The 21,564-nt window shown below is 44.7% G+C and overlaps 1 protein-coding gene across 3 annotated transcripts in view; it reads left to right on the top strand.

Moving 5' to 3' along the window:
* Positions 1-825: 825 nt before the first annotated feature.
* Positions 826-21,564, top strand: part of LOC123772493 (uncharacterized) — a 73,246-nt gene continuing 52,507 nt past the window's right edge. For 2 of the 3 annotated variants that reach the window (XR_011228912.1, XR_011228913.1), the window contains exons 1-4: positions 826-1,099; positions 11,021-11,217; positions 14,418-14,496; positions 19,613-19,710. Coding sequence is in view for 1 of the 3 variants with exons in the window: in XM_045765713.2 (XP_045621669.1) it covers positions 1,035-1,099; positions 11,021-11,217; positions 14,418-14,496; positions 19,613-19,710 (439 nt within the window). In the remaining 2 variants the exon portion in view is untranslated. The remainder of the gene's footprint in view (positions 1,100-11,020; positions 11,218-14,417; positions 14,497-19,612; positions 19,711-21,564) is intronic. The other variant, XM_045765713.2, reaches the window with a different exon arrangement.

The following is a 21,564-nucleotide window of genomic DNA, read 5'->3' as shown; positions in this document are numbered from 1 at the left end:
TGTTATTTAGGTATGAGAGACCGTTGTTGCTGGGTGCCCTCTACAATTCTCCGCGTGCCTAACTTGTTTAGGCAGTTTCATCCGGAGGACCAGGTGCACGGGGGTCAGGTGAGATGGGCTTCAGTCCGTCATCTCGGGTCTCAGGTGATCTCGTCTTCCGGTAGCCGTCTCGTGGGGGCTAGACATCAGTGCTGAGGGACCTAGAGAAACAATTCTCTAACTGGAACAAATGCTGTTACTGGGACAATAGGCATAGTTTGTTGCCTTTGTGGGGATCTCGTCCAAGGCTGTCAGTCGTAGGCGAAACATTTTTCCTGCTAGCCTCCTCCATCTAATGAGAGGCGAGAGTGTGTAACGATGCCATTCCCCCTTAACTCTAACGAGCGGTGAACAACCAAGCAGCAGTTTTCGCAGAAATGCCACACCAAGTTAGGGATCTATCTTGAGGTTATCTTGAGATGATTTCGGGGCTTTAGTGTCCCCGCGGCCCGGTCCTCGACCAGGCCTCCACCCCCAGGAAGCAGCCCGTGACAGCTGACTAACACCCAGGTACCTATTTTACTGCTAGGTAACAGGGGCATAGGGTGAAAGAAACTCTGCCCATTGTTTCTCGCCGGCGCCTGGGATCGAACCCAGGACCACAGGATCACAAGTCCAGCGTGCTGTGCGCTCGGCCGACGGGATACTGAACCCATCCTCTCCTGGGTTCCCCCAGCATTAGAACCCACGTTCAGATAGGGTCCCAAGTCGAAAGAAATCTACAGCACCCCTGGTGAGGCGCAGGAGGAGAACCTGAACGCCACCACATGGAGTGACCCCCAACTAAGGTGTAAACACCGAGCGCCGGCGGTCCACACCCGACACAGCTCCCCTGGCACTTTACAGTGAAGTGCTCCTTAGACCTCACGGTGAAGTGCCCACAGGTTCCCCCCTTACACAGTGCTCCCAGGTCTCCCCCCTCTCCCCAGTGGCAGATGACAGTCAGAACACATATTCCAGCGACGTCGGGTTAAACTACCCAGTCCTATGTAGACATGCCACTCGCGGGGCTCCGAGATGCAGCACCCCTGGACCTGTCTGGCAAATGCAACTTCTCCAGGTAATAGCCCCGTCTCAGTAAAACCTTCGGACGGTGCCCCCGGCGCACCTAACCTACTCAGGTCCTCGGGACAGTTGAGGTGTCAGGTAAGTGAGGGACGATCAGAGGGAGTGAGGCCCCACACTTGAAAACCTATCCACCGCTGTTCACTGGATGGGGGGGGGGTGTAACCTATCCACTGCTGCCCACTGGATTAGGGGGGGGGGGTGTAACCTATCCACCGATGCTCACTGGATGGGGGGGGGCGGTGCAACCTATCCACCGCTGCCCACTGGATGGGGAGGGGGGTGTAACCTATCCACCGCAGCCCACTGGATGGGGGGGGTGTAACCTATCCACCGCTGCTCACTGGATGGGAGGGGGGGTGTAACCTATCCACTACTGCCCACTGGATGGGGGGGGGTGTAACCTATCCACTGCTGCCCACTGGATGGGGGGGTGTAACCTATCCACCGCTGCTCACTGGATGGGGAGGGGGGTGTAACCTATCCACCGCTGCCCACTGGATGGGGAGGGGGGTGTAACCTATCCACCGCAGCCCACTGGATGGGGGGGGGTGTAACCTATCCACCGCTGCTCACTGGATGGGGGGGGGGTGTAACCTATCCACTGCTGCCCACTGGATGGGGGGGGGGTGTAACCTATCCACCGCTGCTCACTGGATGGTGGGGGGGGCGGTGTAACCTATCCACCGCTGCTCACTGGATGGGGGGGGTGTAACCTATCCACCGCTGCTCACTGGATGGTGGGGGGGGGCGGTGTAACCTATCCACCGCTGCTCACTGGATGGGGGGGGGGTGTAACCTATCCACCGCTGCCCTTTGGATGGGGGGTGTAACCTATCCACCGCTGCCCACTGGATGGGGAGGGGGGTGTAACCTATCCACCGCTGCCCACTGGATGGGGGGGGGGGGTGTAACCTGTCCACCGCTGCTCACTGGATGGGGGGGGTGTAACCTATCCACTGCTGCCCACTGGATGGGGGGGGTGTAACCTATCCACCGCTGCTCACTGGATGGTGGGGGGGGGGCGGTGTAACCTATCCACCGCTGCTCACTGGATGGGGGGGGTGTAACCTATCCACCGCTGCTCACTGGATGGTGGGGGGGCGGTGTAACCTATCCACCGCTGCTCACTGGATGGGGGGGGGTGTAACCTATCCACCGCTGCCCTTTGGATGGGGGGTGTAACCTATCCACCGCTGCCCACTGGATGGGGAGGGGGGTGTAACCTATCCACCGCTGCCCACTGGATGGGGGGGGGGGTGTAACCTGTCCACCGCTGCCCTTTGGATGGGGGGTGTAACGTATCCACCGCTGCCCACTGGATGGGGAGGGGGGTGTAACCTATCCACCGCTGCCCACTGGATGGGGGGGGTGTAACCTATCCACCGCTGCCTACTGGATGGGGGGGAGGTGTAACCTATCCACCGCTGCCCACTGGATGGGGGGGAGGTGTAACCTATCCACTGGTGCCCACTGGATGTGGGAAGGGGGGTGTGACCTATCCACCGCTGCCCACTGGACGGGGGGCAAATATAGCCAATATATAACACTGAGGATTTATCTACAAAACTAACCCTTGGCTGAATGTTCCTTAGCTTAAAAACGCCCAAATTTCCCGTGAGATGAGGTGGGAGAGGCTTGCTGCAGCAGTGGTGGTATTTGGCCACACAGCAGAACCTGTCCTCTTAAAAAGAACGTCGCTTTTGGCCGTTTGTCCGTATGGCCGAATTTGGACGTAATTTGAAAATGAAAAAAAAAATGAAAATAAATTTGGGAATTTTTTTTTCAACAACAGTAAGTTAAGGGTCCTCTGATAGGTTAGGTGGGCAGGAAATCATCATAAAGTTTCAAAACGTTATGAAAAACGTTAATTGAAAGTTTCTCTTCTAAGCTGCCCGAGGAGGGCCGGACGACTCAAACAGAAAACCACCAACCATTGCTCGTCAACTTGCAAGCTTGCTAGTTGCTTAATTAGCCTCGCAACCCTTCATTTACCTCTCTAAACATCACCAACCTATATTTATTGACTTGATTTGGGCAATGAATGCTCCCTGCAACGGATATTAAATAATAAACTTGACATATGGAGTAGTGTTTTATACATTAACGCCATGTTGTCATCAGTCGTCTTGAATAATTAAGAAATTGTAGTAAATAATACATTCTCATCATTTAATTCTAATTAGTCATTTTGGGGAGAATAACGTTATATATGATATTCTCTGTTTTGTTCTCTGTTCTGTTCTCTATTCTGTTCTATATTCTGCTTTCTGTTCTATATTCTGCTTTCTGTTCTGTTCACTGTTCTGTTCTCTGTTCGGTTCTATGTTCTCTGTTCCATTATCTGTTCTGTTCGGTTACGTTCTCTATTTTCTGCTCAGTTCTCTGTTCTGTTGTCCTTTCTATTCCCTGTCCTGTTCTCTGTTCGGTTCCTTCTGTTCTCCCTGTTCTCTGTTCTGCTCCGTTCTCTGTTCCCTGCTCAGTTCTATGTTCTCTGTTCTGTTCTCTTTTCTGGTCTCTGTTCTATTCTGTTTTCTGTTCTGTTTTCTGTTGTGTTCTCTGTTCTCTTCTTTGTTCAGTTCAATGTTCTCTGTTCTGTTCTCTTCTCTCTTATATTCTTGGTTTTCTGTTCTTTTCTCTGTTCTAGGTTCTCTGTTCTGTTCTAGGTTCTCTGTTGTGTTCAAGGTTCTCTGTTGTGTTCAAGGTTCTCTGTTCTGTTACGTTAGGAGAGGAGAATAACATGATATAATGAGGACTGAAGCACGAGTTGGCGTTATTGCGTAAGACACTAGACATAGTTGCCAAATGTTGCTAGTTTTCAATTATTATGGCTGCAACCCGAATTTAAATCTGGTATCGAATTTGGGATGTTTGGGATATTTTGAAAACTGCAGGGGGGGTTTGGACAAAATGTGACCCACCGCCGCTTTCAGTAATTGGCAGATTTTTGGTATAAAAAGTCGGAATTTCAAACTGCGAATAGTTGCAGAGAGCCAGAATTTGGGTCCAAAATATGGCTCAGGTATCGAATTTGAGATGTTTGGGATATTTTGAAAACTGCAGGGGGGTGCTTGTTTAGACCTGTGGGTGCTTGTTTAGACCTGTGAGTGCTTGTTCAGACCTGTGAGTGCTTGATCAGATGTGTGGGTGCTTGTTTAGACCTGTGGGTGCTTGGTCAGACCTGTGGGTGCTTGTTTAGACCTGTGGGTGCTTGTTTAGACCTGTGGGTGCTTGGTCAGACCTGTGGGTGCTTGGTCAGACCTGTGGGTGCTTGGTCAGACCTGTGGGTGCTTGGTCAGACCTGTGGGTGCTTTGTCAGACCTGTGGGTGCTTGGTCAGACCTGTGGGTGCTTGTTTAGACCTTTGGATGCTTAGGAAGACTTGTGGGTGCTTGGTCAGACCTGTGGGTGCTTGTTTAGACCTGTGGGTGCTTGTTTAGACCTGTGGGTGCTTGTTTAGACCTGTGGGTGCTTGGTCAGACCTGTGGGTGCTTGTTTAGACCTGTGGGTGCTTGTTTAGACCTGTGGGTGCTTGTTTAGACCTGTGGGTGCTTGGTCAGACCTGTGGGTGCTTGGTCAGACCTGTGGGTGCTTGGTCAGACCTGTGGGTGCTTGTTTAGACCTGTGGATGCTTCTTCAGACCTGTGGGTGCTTGATTAGACTTGTGGGTGCTTGGTCAGACCTGTGGGTGCTTTGTCAGACCTGTGGGTGCTTGGTCAGACCTGTGGGTGCTTGTTTAGACCTTTGGATGCTTAGGAAGACTTGTGGGTGCTTGGTCAGACCTGTGGGTGCTTGGTCAGACCTGTGGGTGCTTGGTCAGACCTGTGGGTGCTTGGCCAGACCTGTGGGTGCTTGGTCAGACCTGTGGGTGCTTGGTCAGACCTGTGGGTGCTTGGTCAGACCTGTGGGTGCTTGGTCAGACCTGTGGGTGCTTGGTCAGACCTGTGGGTGCTTGGTCAGACCTGTGGGTGCTTGGTCAGACCTGTGGGTGCTTGGTCAGACCTGTGGGTGCTTGGTCAGACCTGTGGGTGCTTGGTCAGACCTGTGGGTGCTTGGTCAGACCTGTGGGTGCTTTGTCAGACCTGTGGGTGCTTGGTCAGACCTGTGGGTGCTTGTTTAGACCTTTGGATGCTTAGGAAGACTTGTGGGTGCTTGGTCAGACCTGTGGGTGCTTGGTCAGACCTGTGGGTGCTTGGTCAGACCTGTGGGTGCTTGGCCAGACCTGTGGGTGCTTGGTCAGACCTGTGGGTGCTTGGTCAGACCTGTGGGTGCTTGTTCAGACCTGTGGGTGCATTGTCAGACCTGTGGGTGCTTGTTCAGACCTGTGGGTGCTTGTTCAGACCTGTGGGTGCTTGTTTAGACCTGTGGGTGCTTGGGCAGACCTGTGGGTGCTTGAGCAGACCTGTGGGTGCTTGTTTAGACCTTTGGGTGCTTGTTTAGACCTGTGGGTGCATTGTCAGATCTGTGGGTGCTTGTTTAGACCTTTGGGTGCTTGTTCAGACCTGTGGGTGCTTGTTTAGACCTTTGGGTGCTTGTTCAGACCTGTGGGTGCATTGTCAGACCTGTGGGTGCTTGTTCAGACCTGTGGGTGCTTGTTCAGACCTGTGGGTGCTTGTTTAGACCTGTGGGTGCTTGGGCAGACCTGTGGGTGCTTGGGCAGACCTGTGGGTGCTTGTTTAGACCTGTGGGTGCTTGGTCAGACCTGTGGGTGCTTGTTCAGACCTGTGGGTGCTTGTTTAGACCTGTGGGTGCTCGTTTAGACCTGTGGGTGCTCGTTTAGACTTGTGGGTGCTTGTTTAGACCTGTGGATGCTTGATTAGACCTGTAGGTGCTTGATTAGAACTGTGGGTGCTTGATTAGACTTGTGGCTGCTTGATTAGAACTGTGGGTGCTTGATTAAACCTGTGGGTGCTTGGTCAGATCTGCGGGTGCTTGGTCAGACCTGTGGGTGCTTGATCAGATGTGTGGGTGCTTGTTTAGATCTGTGGGTGCTTGTTTAGACCTGTGGGTGCTTGTTCTGACCTGTGGGTGCTTGTTCTGACCTGTGGGTGCTTGTTCAGACCTGTGGGTGTTAGGTTAGACCAGTGGGTGCTTGTTTAGACCTGTGGGTGCTTGGTAAGACCTGTGGGTGCTTGGGCAGACCTGTGGGTGCTTGGGCAGACCTGTGGGTGCTTGGTAAGACCTTTGGGTGCTTGGGCAGACCTGTGGGTACTTGGACAGACCTGTGGATGCTTGTTTAGACCTGTGGGGTGCTTGTTCAGACCTGTGGGTGCTTGTTCAGACCTGTGGGTGCTTGTTCAGACCTGTGGGTGTTAGGTTAGACCAGTGGGTGTTTGTTTAGACCTGTGGGTGCATGTTCAGACTTGTGGGTACTTGTTCAGACCTGTGGGTGCTTGTTCAGACCTGTGGGTGCTTGTTTAGACCTGTGGGTGCATTGTCAGACCTGTGGGTGCTTGTTCAGACCTGTGGGTGCTTGTTCACACCTGTGGGTGCTTGTTCACACCTGTGGGTGCTCGCTCAGACCTGTGGGTGCTCGCTCAAACCTGTGGGTGCTTGTTCACACCTGTGGGTGCTCGCTCAGACCTGTGGGTGCTTGTTCACACCTGTGGGTGCTTGTTCATACCTGTGGGTGCTTGTTCACACCTGTGGGTGCTTGTTCACACCTGTGGGTGCTCGCTCACACCTGTGGGTGCTCGCTCACACCTGTGGGTGCTCGCTCACACCTGTGGGTGCTCGCTCACACCTGTGGGTGCTCGCTCTTACCTGTGGGTGCTCGCTCACACCAGTGGGTGCTCGCTCCCACCTGTGGGTGCTCGCTCACACCTGTGGGTGCTCGCTCACACCTGTGGGTGCTCGGTCAGACCTGTGGGTGGTCGCTCACACCTGTAGGTGCTCGTTCACACCTGTGGGTGCTCGCTAAGTCCTGTGGGTGCTCGCTCAGACCTGTGGGTGCTCGCTCAGACCTGTGGGTGCTCGCTCACACCTGTGGGTGCTCGCTCACACCTGTGGGTGCTCGCTCACACCTGTGGGTGCTCGCTCACACCTGTTGGTGCTCGCTCAGACCTGTGGGTGCCCGCTCAGACCTGTGGGTGCCCGCTCAGACCTGTGGGTGCTCGCTCAGAACTGTGGGTGCTTATTCACACCTGTGGGTGCTCGCTCAGAACAGTGGGTTCTCGCTCACACCTGTGGGTGCTCGCTCACACCTGTCGGTGCTCACTCACAGCTGTGGGTGCTCGCTCACACCTGTGGGTGCTCGCTCACACCTGTGGGTGCTCGCTCACACCTGTGGGTGCTCGCTCACACCTGTGGGTGCTCGCTCACACCTGTGGGTGCTTGTTCAGACCTCTGGGTGCTTGTTCAGACCTGTGGGTGCTCGCTCACACCTGTGGGTGCTCGTTCAGACTGGTGGGTGCTCGCTCACACCTGTGGGTGCTCGCTCACACCTGTGGGTGCTCGCTCACACTTGTGGGTGCTTGTTCAGACCTGTGGGTGCTCGTTCAGACCTGTGGGTGCTCGCTCAGACCTGTGGGTGCTCGCTCAGACCTGTGGGTGCTCGCTCAGACCTGTGGGTGCTCGCTCAGACCTGTGGGTGCTTGTTCACACCTGTGGGTGCTTGTTCACACCTGTGGGTGCTCGTTCACACCTGTGGGTGCTCGCTCACACCTGTGAGTGCTCGCTCACACCTGTGGGTGCTCGCTCACACCTGTGGGTGCTCGCTCAGACCAGTGGGTGCTTGGTCAGACCTGTGGGTGGTCGCTCACACCTGTGGGTGCTTGGTCAGACCCGTGGGTGCTCGCTCACACCTGTGGGTGCTCGCTCACACCTGTGGGTGCTCGCTCACACCTGTGGGTGCTCGCTCACACCTGTGGGTGCTTGTTCAGACCTGTGGGTGCTCGCTCACACCTGTGGGTGCTTGTTCAGACCTGTGGGTGCTCGCTCACACCTGTGGGTGCTCGCTCACACCTGTGGGTGCTCGCTCACACCTGTGGGTGCTCGCTCACACCTGTGGGTGCTCGCTCACACCTGTGGGTGCCCGCACAGACCTGTGGGTGCCCGCTCAGACCTGTGGGTGCCCGCTCACACCTGTGGGTGCTCGCTCACAGCTGTGGGTGCTCGCTCACACCTGTGGGTGCTCGCTTACACCTGTGGGTGCTCGCTCACACCTGTGGGTGCTCGCTATAGGCTTTGATTAAACAATTCTAGCAAAGGGCTATTTGGCAGCTCAGCAAGTACTCTCATGGTGTTGTATGTGATGCCATCCTCTCCAGGAGAGGTAGCCTTACCTTTCTTGAGTGCATTTTTAATTTCAAAGGGGGTTATGTCATAGTTATCATCAGGCCCTATTTCACTTAATTCACTTAATTTCAATATTGAAGTTACGATTTATTTTGTGATCTTTGTGAATTGTGTTTTGTGATGTGATATTTTGTGATTCGATTTGTGATCATTGCTGTCTTCTTATATGTGCTATCAATATGGTGTATATTACCTATTAATCTTTGGTAAAATATAAATAAATAAATAAATGTTTATTTAGGTAAGGTACATACATACAAGAGATTTTACAAAGATTGATGGAATTATAGATAGAGCTAGTACATACAATGCCTAAAGCCACTATTACGCAAAGCGTTTCGGGCATGAAAAACATTAATGACTAAAACTTAATACTAATTGAGTATAAAGAATAAAATGTGTTGAGAACAAATAAAAATAGAGATAAAAAAGGGGGAACATGGCTGAAAAAGCAGCACAAATACAATTAGGTCGACAAACAGCGTTGTTTAAAAAAAACAGACATGGGTTGACAATAGAGGGGTAAGGTAGGTTACAGGGAATTTATTAGGTAGTGCTTCGTTTTTGTATTAAACTGGTTGAGAGAGGTACAGTCTTTAACATGGTTGGGAAAGTCATTCCACAATCTGGGTCCCTTGATTTGTAGAGCATTTCTAGTTTGATTAAGTCGTACTCTAGGAATATCAAAACTGTATTTATTTCTGGTGTGATGCTCATGGGTTCTGTTACAACCTTCAATGAAGCTTTTGAGGTCAGGATTGGCATTACAGTTCAGCGTTTTATATATGTATAATACACATGAGAGAATGTGCAGTGACTTAATATCTAACATATTTAGAGATTTGAGTAGGGGTACTGAGTGATGTCTGGGCCAGAGTGGGAAATTGTCCTAATAGCAACTTTGTGTTGAGTAATTAGAGGACGTAAATGATTTTGGGTAGTAGAACCCCAAGCACAAATACCATAGTTGAGATATGGATAGATAAGGGAGTAATAGAGAGTCACCAGGGCAGGGCGTGGTACATAATATCTGATCTTAGAAAGAATGCCAACAGTTTTCTAAACTATTTTTATATATTTAGAATGTGTCCCTGGAAATTCAGCTTGTAGTCAATGAGAACGCCAAGGAATTTGCCATCTATTTTGTTACAAATTTGGGTATTGTTTATTTTGAGATTTATTTGATTAGAGGATTTATTGCCAAACAGAATATAGAAAGTTTTGTCAATGTTAAGGGTGAGTTTGTTGGCAGTTATAGGATAGCCAAAGATGGACATTATTTAGCTCAGTATTTACTGTGGCATTTAGAGCAAGGAGGTCAGGACTGGAGTAAATGAAGGTTGTGTCGTCAGCAAATAGGTTTGAGGTGTTGGGAGGCATTTGGAAGGTCATTAATGTAGATGAGAAAGAGGAGAGGGCCAAGTATGCTGCCCTGAGGAACACCAATGTTGATGGGTAGGGTGGGAGAAATTGAATTATTCACAGAAACATACTGGAGCCTGTCAGTAAGGTAAGATTTGAGGTATTGCAGGGTGTGTCCTCTGACTCCATAATGATGTAATTTACGAAGAAGGTTTTGGTGGTTGACAGTGTCAAAAGCCTTACGTAGGTTCACAAATAACCCAACAGGGAACTCATTTTTATCAAGAGCTGCATGAATCAAGTTAATCATACTAATAAGTGCATCGTTAGTGCTTTTTTGGGGTCTGAAGCCATATTGACAAGAGCTAAGTATATTGTGTTTGGCTAGATAAGAGTAAAGCTGCTTGTAGATTAGTTTTTCAAATATTTTTGACAAGTTAAGCAGGATTGATATGGGTCTGTAGTTGTTAACATCTGTGAGATCACCACATTTGTGGACAGGGGTTACTCTCGCTTTTTTTTTAGAATATCTGGAAAGGTTTGGAGTTCAAGTGACTTATTGAAGAACAATGTAATAGCAGGGGCTAAAGATCTGGAGGCTTTTTTGTAAATTAAAGTTGGTATCCCCTCAAGGACACTAGACTTGGTTTTAAGGGAAAGGATTATCTCATTGACGTCAGTGGAATTAGTAGGCTTTAGGTTCAGAAACTGTGGATAGTTACCTGTAAGATAGTCCCTAACATCAGTACTGATGTAAGTAATTTAATTACCAATAAAACTGTCATTGCAATGAATCAGAGCTACTGTTGTGTTCGTATATATCTACTAATCTCTCTCATCTCATTGTTTTTTCTTGCAATTTACCTGTTGTCACTTAAATTTTGCTAGAATTGACCTACTTAAAATTATCTGTTAGATTAGGGACATGCCCGAAACGCTGTGCGTATAGTGGCTTTACAAGAATGTTAACCCCATGCTATGTATCCTCACAAACCCAATGTATATATATTAACATATTCTTGTATATAAATAAATAAATAAATAAAAATAAATATATAAATGTTATTATTTATATTTTAATAAACTTTGCTGGAGGATTAGTAATACGTAATTAGTATTGCTGGAGGATTAGTAATACTATATTTATATATTATTTTTAGATTCAAATCTGCAAAATCTAGATCTTTCTTGAGTTATTTATTTATTAATTTTTAAATTCCTGTTTGTAAGAGTGAAAATTGTGTTGGCAACCCTGGCAGCATGAGGTGTCGAGGACAGTGTGTCGCCGGCAGCGACCGCGGGAGGACGGGTGCTGCTCCTGGTCTGACCTGCTCTGCTCCCCCTCGAGCTATGGTGAAGAAGTTCTTCAAGAGGTGTGAGTGGGAGCTGCTGGCCCCCATAGAGCAGACTCGTGCACACAACGTCTATAAGAACTACAAGACGATGCTCAAGTTAGGTAAGGCACAAGAGCTTCCTTTGATAAAATATCTTAGTAGAAATAATTAGACGTACATTTAGAGCTGGATTTCTTGAAGAAAATGCGGGCACCATGTTCAGTATTATAGCTAGATTCCTGCCAAGTGTAAATGCGGAGTAAAGTGAGCTATGGAGAGCTGTATATGCAAATTTAAAGTAAATGCTTTCTTTGGGGATGTAATTACGAAAAACTTACAATGAAGCTTGGTCAGAGCTTCCTGTTGGAACCCAAGAGCCACAGCTCGATCCCCGCAAGCACAACTAGGTGAGTATCAGTATGCGACGCAACACCAAATTTTCGGTAAAATTCAACCTAATTCTATAAAAATTCAATAATTTTTCAATTATTCATTCAATAATACAAAATTCAATAATAAAAAAATAAAAAATTCTATAAACCCATCAAATCCATATCAAGGTGAGATACTCATTATTATTTTTATTTTTTATTTTTATTTTTTATTTTTATTTTTTATTTTTATTTTTTTTATTTTTATTTTTTTTTTTTTATTATTTTTATTATTATTATTTTTATTTATTTTTATTATTATTTTTATTATTATTATTTTTATTATTATTATTTTTATTATTATTATTTTTATTATTATTATTTTTATTATTATTTTTATTATTATTATTTTATTTTTATTTTATTTTTATTTTATTTTTATTTTATTTTTATTTTTTTTATTTTTTTTTACTGAAATGCATTACATAAGGTTTGGATGCCCTTTTATCCAAATAAAATGTCATCTTTTTGTAGAGAATTCATGCAGAATGTTTTCACTTTACACTGATATTTCTTTCCCCCCTAATATCAAGATTTTTCAGTGTCATCGATGGGTAAATTTCCTGGAGATATTCATACAAGAGTTCTCTTTGTTGGGGCTCAATAAACAACATCTATAATGTTTGCATATATTTTATACTAGCTAAAATGGAGGGGAATGTGAGGTGGGTTTTTCTACCTCTCGTGCCATGTTAGTTTACTATTGAGGTCATCTTAAGATGATTTCGGGCCTTAGTGTCCCTGCGGCCCAGTCCTCGACCAGGCCTCCTTTTTATTACACCCTCCCAGGAAGCAGCCCGCCTGTAGCAGCTGTCTAACTCCCAGGTGGCTTTAGGCATTGTATGTACTAGCTCTATCTATAAAGCCAACAAACTTTGTAAAATCTCTATGTATGTACCTTACCTAAATAAAAATTATTATTATTATTATTATTATAGGTACCTATTTACTGCTAGATGAACAGCGGCATCAGGATGAATGAAACTCTGCCCATTTGTTTCTGCCTCCGCTGGGGATTGAACCCAGACCCTTAGGACTACGAACTCTGAGCGCTGTCCACTCAGTTGTCATGCCCCTTATGACCTTGTTTTTGGAGTTCCAGCTCCCAGGAATTCTTCCACATCAATTTTATCGATTGCCGTTACTATTTTGTACATAGTGATCATATCCCTTAATTTTCTTCTATCTACTAGTTTTGGTATATTTAATGCCTTCAAACCTCTTCTTGTAGCTGTTCTTCAGTTCTGGGAGCCATTTAGTTGCATGTCTTTGCATCTTTTCCAGTTTGTTGATGTGCTTAAGATGTGGGCACCATACAACTGCTGCATATGTCTAATCTCTAATGCTTATGTACTTATGTGGAGCCCGTCGGCCGAGCTGTGGAGCCGGTCGGCCGAGCTGTGGAGCCGGTCGGCCGAGCTGTGGAGCCGGTCGGCCAAGCGGACAGCACGCTGGACTTGTGATCCTGTGGTCCTGGGTTCGATCCCAGGCGCCGGCGAGAAACAATAGGCAGAGTTTCTTTCACCCTATACCTCTGTTACCTAGCAGTAAAATAGGTACCTGGGTGTTAGTCAGCTGTCACGGGCTGCTTCCTGGGGGTGGAGGCCTGGTCGAGGACCGGGCCGCGGGGACACTAAAAGCCCCGAAATCATCTCAAGATAACCTCAAGATGATGTACTGTGCTTTGGTCTAACAATAGTCGTAAACAATGTCTTTAGTATTTTGCCATCCATGTACTATTTGAAAGCAAATCTGAAGTTAGAAAGTGTAGCATATGCTCCTTGCACCATGTTCTTTGTGGTCCTCAGGTGATAGATCTAGGGGTGGTTCTTGATAAAAAAAATTATCGGAATTCTTTAAAGATTTCTCACATACAGTTTGTGTGGGGTCTGTTCTCCTGTTCCACATTCCATAACATGGTATTTATTCACATTAAATTCCATTTGTTCCATACACTAATTTCATCCAAGTTGTCATGTTTTTTTTTCCCCTCCCATGTGCGTGTGTTTATTCGTTGAAGGTGGTATTCATGTTGTCTTCGTCGTTAGTGTGACCCAGGGAGCACCATGAGGAGCTAATGTTATGACATACAACCCACTAGTGCTTACTAAAATGTTCTGATTTTGGTTTACATGGTGAATATCTTAGGCCATGCAATTGACAATGTAGCAAAATAATTTAATATTAATTTACAGTACTGTATTTTAAAATGATTGTTGTTTACCACAAATATATTGGAAATGTTTTGACAATTTGAATTACTGTAATTGTTTTCCAAGTTTTTAGTTAGAATAAATTAAGATTAAATTAGTTTAATTAGTGGCCAATGATGTTTTAATATTAAACTATATAATTGTATTTCAAGAGTTAAGTTCATTTATTATGCACCCCATACCCATCTTGTGGGTGGTAGTGGAAAGGGTTACAGAGGCACATAATGGGCTCAGGGACTGAACCCCACAATTCATTTAGCTAAGCAAGTTACAAAAATCAGTAAAAGTTGTCACATCATAAATGGGTTCGAGATCGACTACAAGTACAGTTTCTAAATTAAGCAACTGACATATGTGGAGAGCTAGTGTCACAATTGATATGTTTGTCTTGCACACTGCCCCCCCCCCCATCCAGTGGGCAGCGGTGGATAGGTTAGTCACTTAGTTACTACCTACAGTTTGCAAACTGGGGATATTTGGTATTTAAAGACAAAACGCATCTTAAATGTTCTTGAAAGTAGTTTGTGATTATAGTTTTCCAATGTTAAAAATAAATCATGACAATTTGAAGTGGCAGCCTATCACATTGTTCTCTAACCATAAGATTAGTAAAAGCTGCACATTATGTAATGTATATTTTCCCAATAATTTATTGAACATAGTTTATTCATATGACAGGTATGGAAACTAAGCCACCTGACTTTGTCCAGAGATTCATAGTTCGACATCGGAGACGAAATCTCCGGCGTCAAAGAAGGTAGGTGATTGTTAATTAAGCGCATTGTTTCTCCCTATGTTTACTTATGTGTTTTTGTATGTAATTAAGGGTGTGATCATTCGGGAAGACTTGTAGCCGAAGATCTATTGATAAAAGGCAGCACAAAATGTGTAAGCTATGCTTGAGTGGTGTGTTCTGATGCTTGGCACCAGGAATGTTATGCTTTGATTATTTGCAGATCTATAGTGGATTTATATAAGAAATATCAGGCTTAAGAATTTATACTAGAAGAAAATGTATATGCTGTACTCGCAAATACACTATGCTTTTCTCTCTTCTTGAGAAAGCCAGATTGAGTAACTCCAGCCCACAGCGGCAAGAAATCCTACTTAACATTAACAATTGTAGATCAATATCTACAATTTTTGAGAAATGCAGCTTTACTCCTAACTCAACACTATTTCACACTGCCAGTTAATATTTGCATTTACCTGGGTAGGATTCTTGGCCCACTACATTCATATGCTCAACCACAAGCTTAAACCTCTTAAATGTCACAATCTATGGTGAACATAGCTAGAGTAATAATATCTGGTCTTTGTTAAGAAATTAACACTAAACACTAACACTAAACACTGACAAAGCATGCTACAAATCTGGAAACAAATTGCCAGCTTAAATTGAGAGCCAAGAGAGAGGAACTTCCTTGCCTTAGCACACAACTTGAGAGAGATCAGGCAGTCAGCATTGTAGAATAGGACACAATCTATTTGTCACTCAGAACCAACTATATATATAATGAGAAGTGGGCACAAATCCAGTGTGACAATATTCAGGATAATATTGCAAAAACAGACACAACTAGAGGTAGAAACCAAACAATATCCCGGCCCTGCCACAAAAAACAAGTTTAGAATCGGAGAAAATTAGTTGGAGCCGTAATTAAGATTCGATCCAATGTTCTGGATATTCCTAAACACATCTTGTACTACTACATCACGACATGGTCAAAAGAATTGCAACCTGGATTCAACTGAATCCTCTAGGGTTTCTGAGGCTTCCACTAGAGCCTAATCAGTTTCACACCATTCCCCCACATGCACTCTGCCTTTGTAGTCTAGGCAGTCTACTTCCAATGAATCTCTTCAAATGCTCTTCATCTGTAAGCTTGGGAGAGAATTCTAAGGGATTCAATTGTCTTATCTCGCAGTACACATTCATGTAAAAGTATCACACTTTAAAAAATGTCATGCCTAACAAACCTGCTTACATTTATAGAAAAAGTAACCAATCCCAGATAAAGGAGTTCTAATTGATAATGTACATGGACTTGCCAAAGTCTTTTGATAAATTATCACACCAAAGACACCAGAAGAACATAGAATTAATGGAAAAACACTGAACTGGAACTCAAAATGGTTAAAGCACAGAAAAAAGTACAGTAGCTCGAAGTTTAAAAAAAAAAAAAATTGTAAAGCACAGCATGATTCTATTTTAGGGGCAACCCTTTTTTATAATGGTTTCTCATTATTGGAGATGGGAAGCTTGTCAGGCTTAGCAAGGCCTCCCTAGGCCAATGAAGTGACCTACAAGTCAACTAACTCCCAGGTGTCTATTTACTGCTAGATGAACAAAGGCATCGGGGTGTAAAGAACCGCGCAAACCTTTTGCCCCTTTCCAGAAAGCTGCTGAAAATCAAAGCCATGAGCAATCAGATGTGAGCTTTATTGCACTAAACACAACAAAACTTTGGGACATAACCTTGGGTTATGTCGCCAGTGAGGTTTGGATATACAGGCATACCTCAGAATACGATTTTAATCCGTTCCTGGAGACGCCTCGCCTTCCGAAAACTCGCATTCCGAAGTTAATTTCCCCATAAGAAATAAAGGGAAATGAATTAATCCGTTCCTGACTACCCCAAAAACCCCACATCAAACTAAATTTTTATACCTAATTCATCTAAATAAACCTACAAAAGTATGTTCCAGTTATTACTTACCTTACTGTCGAGTGCTGTAGGCGTATGGAAGATGGTGAGGAGGGGGGAGGAGGAGAGGAGTTACTGTTTGGAAGGGGAGTCCCCTTCCATAATCACATCAGGCAGTGAGGACCTTTCTGGTGTGCTCTCCCTGGGACGTTTAACCTGAGTGCCACTAGGTCCTGGTTGAGGCTCACTGCTCGATTTCCTCACCACAAATTTGTCCATGGAAGCTTGCTTTTCCCTTCTTTGCAAGCTCTCTCTGTAGTAAGGCATCACAGTGTCATTGAAAAGATTAAGACAACGGCCTACTACAGTTTTGTCTGGGTGAGTGTGTTCAATAGTTGTTTGAATCTCTTCCCACATCTGACACACCTTCTTCATTACTGCAGAAGGGACATTCGCTGGTGCTGTTGCCACCACCTCCTCCTCCACTGCAGAATCATTCGCTGCTGTGTTGGCTTCCTGTTCCTGTTGAAGGGCTAGGAGTTCTTCGGTGGTCAGTTCTTCGTTGTGTTCTTCCACCAACTCCTCCACATCATCACCATCCAATTCCAAGCCCATTTTCTGGCCTAGACTAACAATTTCCTCAACAATAGGCGCATCATTTATAGGCTCAAACCCCTCAAAGTCTAGTTCTCTCACACCTTCAGGCCACAATTTTCTCCAGCCAGAGATCAGGGTTCTTTGAGTCACTTCTTGCCAGGCTTTGTCAACGAGTTTTAAAGCACTAAAAATGTTAAAATGCTCTCTCCAGAACTCTTTGAGGGTGAGGTTTGTGGCTTCAGTCACTTCAAAACATTTCCGGAAAAGTGCCCTTTCATACAGTTTCTTAAAATTCGCTATGATTTTCTGGTCCATAGGCTGAATTAGAGGAGTGGTGTTAGGAGGAAGGAATTTAACTGTGAGGAATTTATTGCATTGAGGCATCAAATCATCTTCCAAGCCTGGAGGATGAGCAGGAGCATTGTCAAGGAGAAGCACGGCTCTGAGTGGCAATTGTTTCTCCTGCAGATATTTTTCTATGGCAGGGCACAGCACTTCATTCACCCACTCCGAAAAAATAAGCCTAGTCACCCATGCTTTTTTATTAGACTTCCACATCACAGACAAACGGGTTTTCTGCACATTATACTGTTTGAAAACCCTTGGATTTTCAGAATGATACACTAGCAAGGGTTTAATTTTTAAATCGCCACTCGCATTTGAACACAGCACAAGCGTAAACCTATCTTTCATAGGCTTGTGTCCAGGCAAGGATTTTTCCTCCTTGGTAATGTATGTCCTCTTAGGCATTCTTTTCCAAAACAGTCCTGTTTCGTCACAATTAAACACTTGTTGCGGTAGGTATCCCTCAGCCTCTGCAAACTCTTTAAATTCGTCAATAAATCGTCCAGCGGCTGGTTTGTCTGAGCTGGCTGCCTCCCCATGCCTTGTAACACTATGGATACCACTTCTCTTTCTAAATTTTTCAAACCAGCCCCTGCTTGCCTTAAACTCTTTCTTTTCTGCATCACTCGTTGCAGGGGTCTTCTTTAGAAGGTCTTCGTGCAACACCCTGGCTTTCTCAGAAATAATGGCCTCCGAAACACTATCACCCCTCAACTCCTTGTCGTGTATCCAAATTAATAACAACTTTTCCACTTCTTCAAGTATTTGTGGTCTTTGTGTCGTTAATGTTCTTACTCCTTTTGCCACATTAGCACTCATAATCTTATCTTTCTTCTTAAGTATAGTGCATATTGTTGATGTCGCTTTGTTGTACTGCCTACAAAGATCAACAACACGTGTACCGTTCTCATGCTTTCGAATGATCTCTTGTTTCTGCTCTATTGTCATCCTCACATGAGCTTTCTGGCCTTTATCCTTACCACTGGCTTTCTTGGGACTCATGGTGAGATATATAATAACAAATTGTATAGACAAATCACCAAAAATCCAACAAAACACTGAAAATTCACGACAAGAATTGATGTGGGGGTAGTCACTGCGCGCGAGACAATGGTGAACTGAGGGGCAGCGGGGCAGAGGGGCGACGATCGCCGAACGACCACGCGCTAGGTCGGCTGTACGCGTATCAACAAACTCGCGTTCAAACTCGACTCCCGAAGTAACCATCGCCTTCCGAGACAAATTTTTGGAGTAAATACACCTCGCCTTCCGAAAATCTCGCATACAGGGACAATCGCATTCCGAGGTACCACTGTAGGTCTCTTCCTATATTGATTCCATTTTTAGTATTTTGGTCTTTGGCTCTCCCTCACAATTTTTGTTGAACCAGTCTTGATTTTTAGTTCTGCATCTCAGTTTGTTTAAATTTTGTACCTTCATCATATATTTCACAATTTGGCATACATTCCGTTTACTTTCTTGCCTAACCGCATCTTTCCCATCAAATTCATTAAAAGAGTTTCTAAGTTCCCCGTAGTGTAACTCCCTGCACCTATTTAAATGGGGGCCAGGTGTTGGCTTGTAGTTCCTGGTAGGTTTTTGAAAACTTGCGATGTCTTGGCATGGATTAATTTGGGTGGAGCTCTGCAAGTAGCTAGCACTAAGCTTCCAGGGACCCACCAGAAAGAGGCATTTAATTACATCTCGGTTTTTCATTAACAAAAAATTATACTACAAGTATATTAACAAAAATTACTAAATTTTTATACAATGTTTTTAACCAGTAAGCCAGCTGTAAAGTGAAAATGTTTAATTTTGTACTAAATTCATATATAGAAATGGGCAATAAATACTCGTAATATTTAATTCAAAAGCATTAATTATTATTTACTAATGCATATAGTTTTACACATTTGTGTTGTAATTTACCCCTGTCAAACCTAATGTCAGCCAGGTAGGGGTTACCTAAGTTTACAAAATATTTCAAGGGGTTCCTCCAGATGAAGGAGGTTGAGAATTGTGGGTCTAAACTATAATTGACTCATATATTAGGCAGCGATATGCAAAAAGTTTTGAGCAGGGGGAAAAAAAAAATTCCCTATATAGTATACAGAAAATTTGAGTTTAGCAAAAACATTGTTTTAGCTACAGGCCTAAGCTAAATTATTCCATTAAAAGGATGCTTTATTATATTGACAGCCAGTTGAATGTTTCATGTGAATTTTATTAATGTTAAATTGTTAAAACAAGAATAATGTTGAAATTAATTTTTTCTTTTAACAGAAAGTTGAAGGGCAATAAGTCGGTTAAACAGAAAGCAAGAAAGACTCCAACTAAGGGAAACCGTGCCTCCAAGCGTATTATTGAGCAGAGCTCTAATTGTAAGTCTGCTGTATTTATTTTCCTTATGCCCTACTTTTCCCTTTATTATTATTATAATAATAATAATAATAATAATAATAAATCTGTGTATGAGGATAAGCAGCCAATATATATACTGTATATACATGTTAGGTTTATATCGTTCCCCCCAAGGTTGAACTACTGACTTTACCCAGGAGGCAACCCCACAAGAAGCTGACTCTGGTAATTATTTACTTGGTGAATTATAAAAAAAAAAAGCATTAGGTGATAAGAAACTCGTCTAACCATTTCTTTCCTGCCTGGGATTTGAACCCAGAATAATATATTGTAAGTTGAAAATCAACCAGACAGTGCTCCTCTCCACTTGACCACGGAACCCCCTCCCTCTTCACACCCACAAATCACCTCCCTTTGCCTATACTCCCTCAATTCTTTTCATACCACTCCTTCCTTTTCTCCATTGTCTCTTCACCCTTTTCTTCCCTTGATTTTATTTTGTCTACTGCAATAGGGGTTATCTTGAGATTATCTTGAGATGATTTCGGGGCTTTATTGTCCTCGCAGCCTGGTCCTCGACCAGGCCTCCACCTCCAGGAAGCAGCCCGTGACTGCTGACTAACACCCAGGTACCTATTTTACTGCTAGGTAACAGGGGCATAGGGTGAAAGAAACTCTGCCCATTGTTTCTCGCCGGCACCCGGGATTGAACCCGTGACCACAGGATCACAAGTCTAATGTGCTGTCTGCTCGGCTGACTGGCTCCCTCCCAGGGTGCTACTTACATTTCACAAAACCTTGTCCAAGCAGCTACAGCCCAGAGCTTTGATTTTACACTATTTCCTCTTTATGCTGCTTGATACCCATACCTTTGCCATGGTGTAAAGCATGGCCTTTGTCTTCGTGTAGATTGTATTTTTGTTTTTAGTGCATAATTATATTTTTGTGTAACCTTGTACACTGAGTTACTAGTTATTTTGGGTGCTAACCCAAAATAATTAGGGTACTTTGCTTTGCTTCTGGTTGTAGTTGATGGGCTAGAGTCTGTGTACCTATGGTTGCTAGGCACATACACTGGAAAATTTACCAGCATTTTGCTGCCTTGGCCCTAACAATCGCTTAAGCTTTTAGTTACGACAATTATTTTCATTAATTTAGCGTCTTTTTGGAAGGTACAAGTTAAAGGTAATTGTAATACAGAACTTTAGTTGCTGCACCTGGTACTGGTGCCAGGCAGAGTTTGTAGATGCTGAAAAGCATCAGAGCTATTTCTTTTATTTGCCATGTTGGATGAATAATGATTTCCACTTGGAAGCTATTGAAATAGGCAATTGGTGGGTATCTATCCTCTTAACCCCCATTCTAAAACGGCCACTTCTGAAGCCTTGTGTAAGTTTAAGGCTGATTTCAGCTCCTAGGCAGCACTCTGACAACCTGAGAGCATGTGTTGCTTATCTAATTAACTTGTCTGCAACCAGTGAGTTATAGTCATGTCTTCCCAGCTGGTTGCTCCAGTAGAGTAAGAACTATGGTTCTCCACTTTAGAGAATATGTGCAACCAGCAAGAGGGCTCAAATATGAGGATCGAGTACTGAAGATGCTGCAGAGCCTCATAGTATAAATTTCCCATCACTATAGACCAACTCCCTCATAAACTGCTGGGTGGATCCTTTGCAGAATTGTTTTCTACTAGATTCTCTAAATCTTGCAAGTGTGTGTTTTGCTTTGCTTTCTGGATGTTTCCTTGGTATGGATGATTGTAAAATTTCCCTGTGCCTCTGTGAGGGGGACAAATTCTCTGGTCTCCAGCAGGCAATGTGGACGTCTAGGGATGTGACTTGAGGAGCTACCTCAGTAAGGTAGGGAGCCACCGA

This window comes from Procambarus clarkii, chromosome 17 (genome assembly GCF_040958095.1).
Source record: "Procambarus clarkii isolate CNS0578487 chromosome 17, FALCON_Pclarkii_2.0, whole genome shotgun sequence".
NCBI lineage: Eukaryota > Metazoa > Arthropoda > Malacostraca > Decapoda > Cambaridae > Procambarus > Procambarus clarkii.
This window is presented reverse-complemented; position numbering and strand designations above follow the sequence as displayed.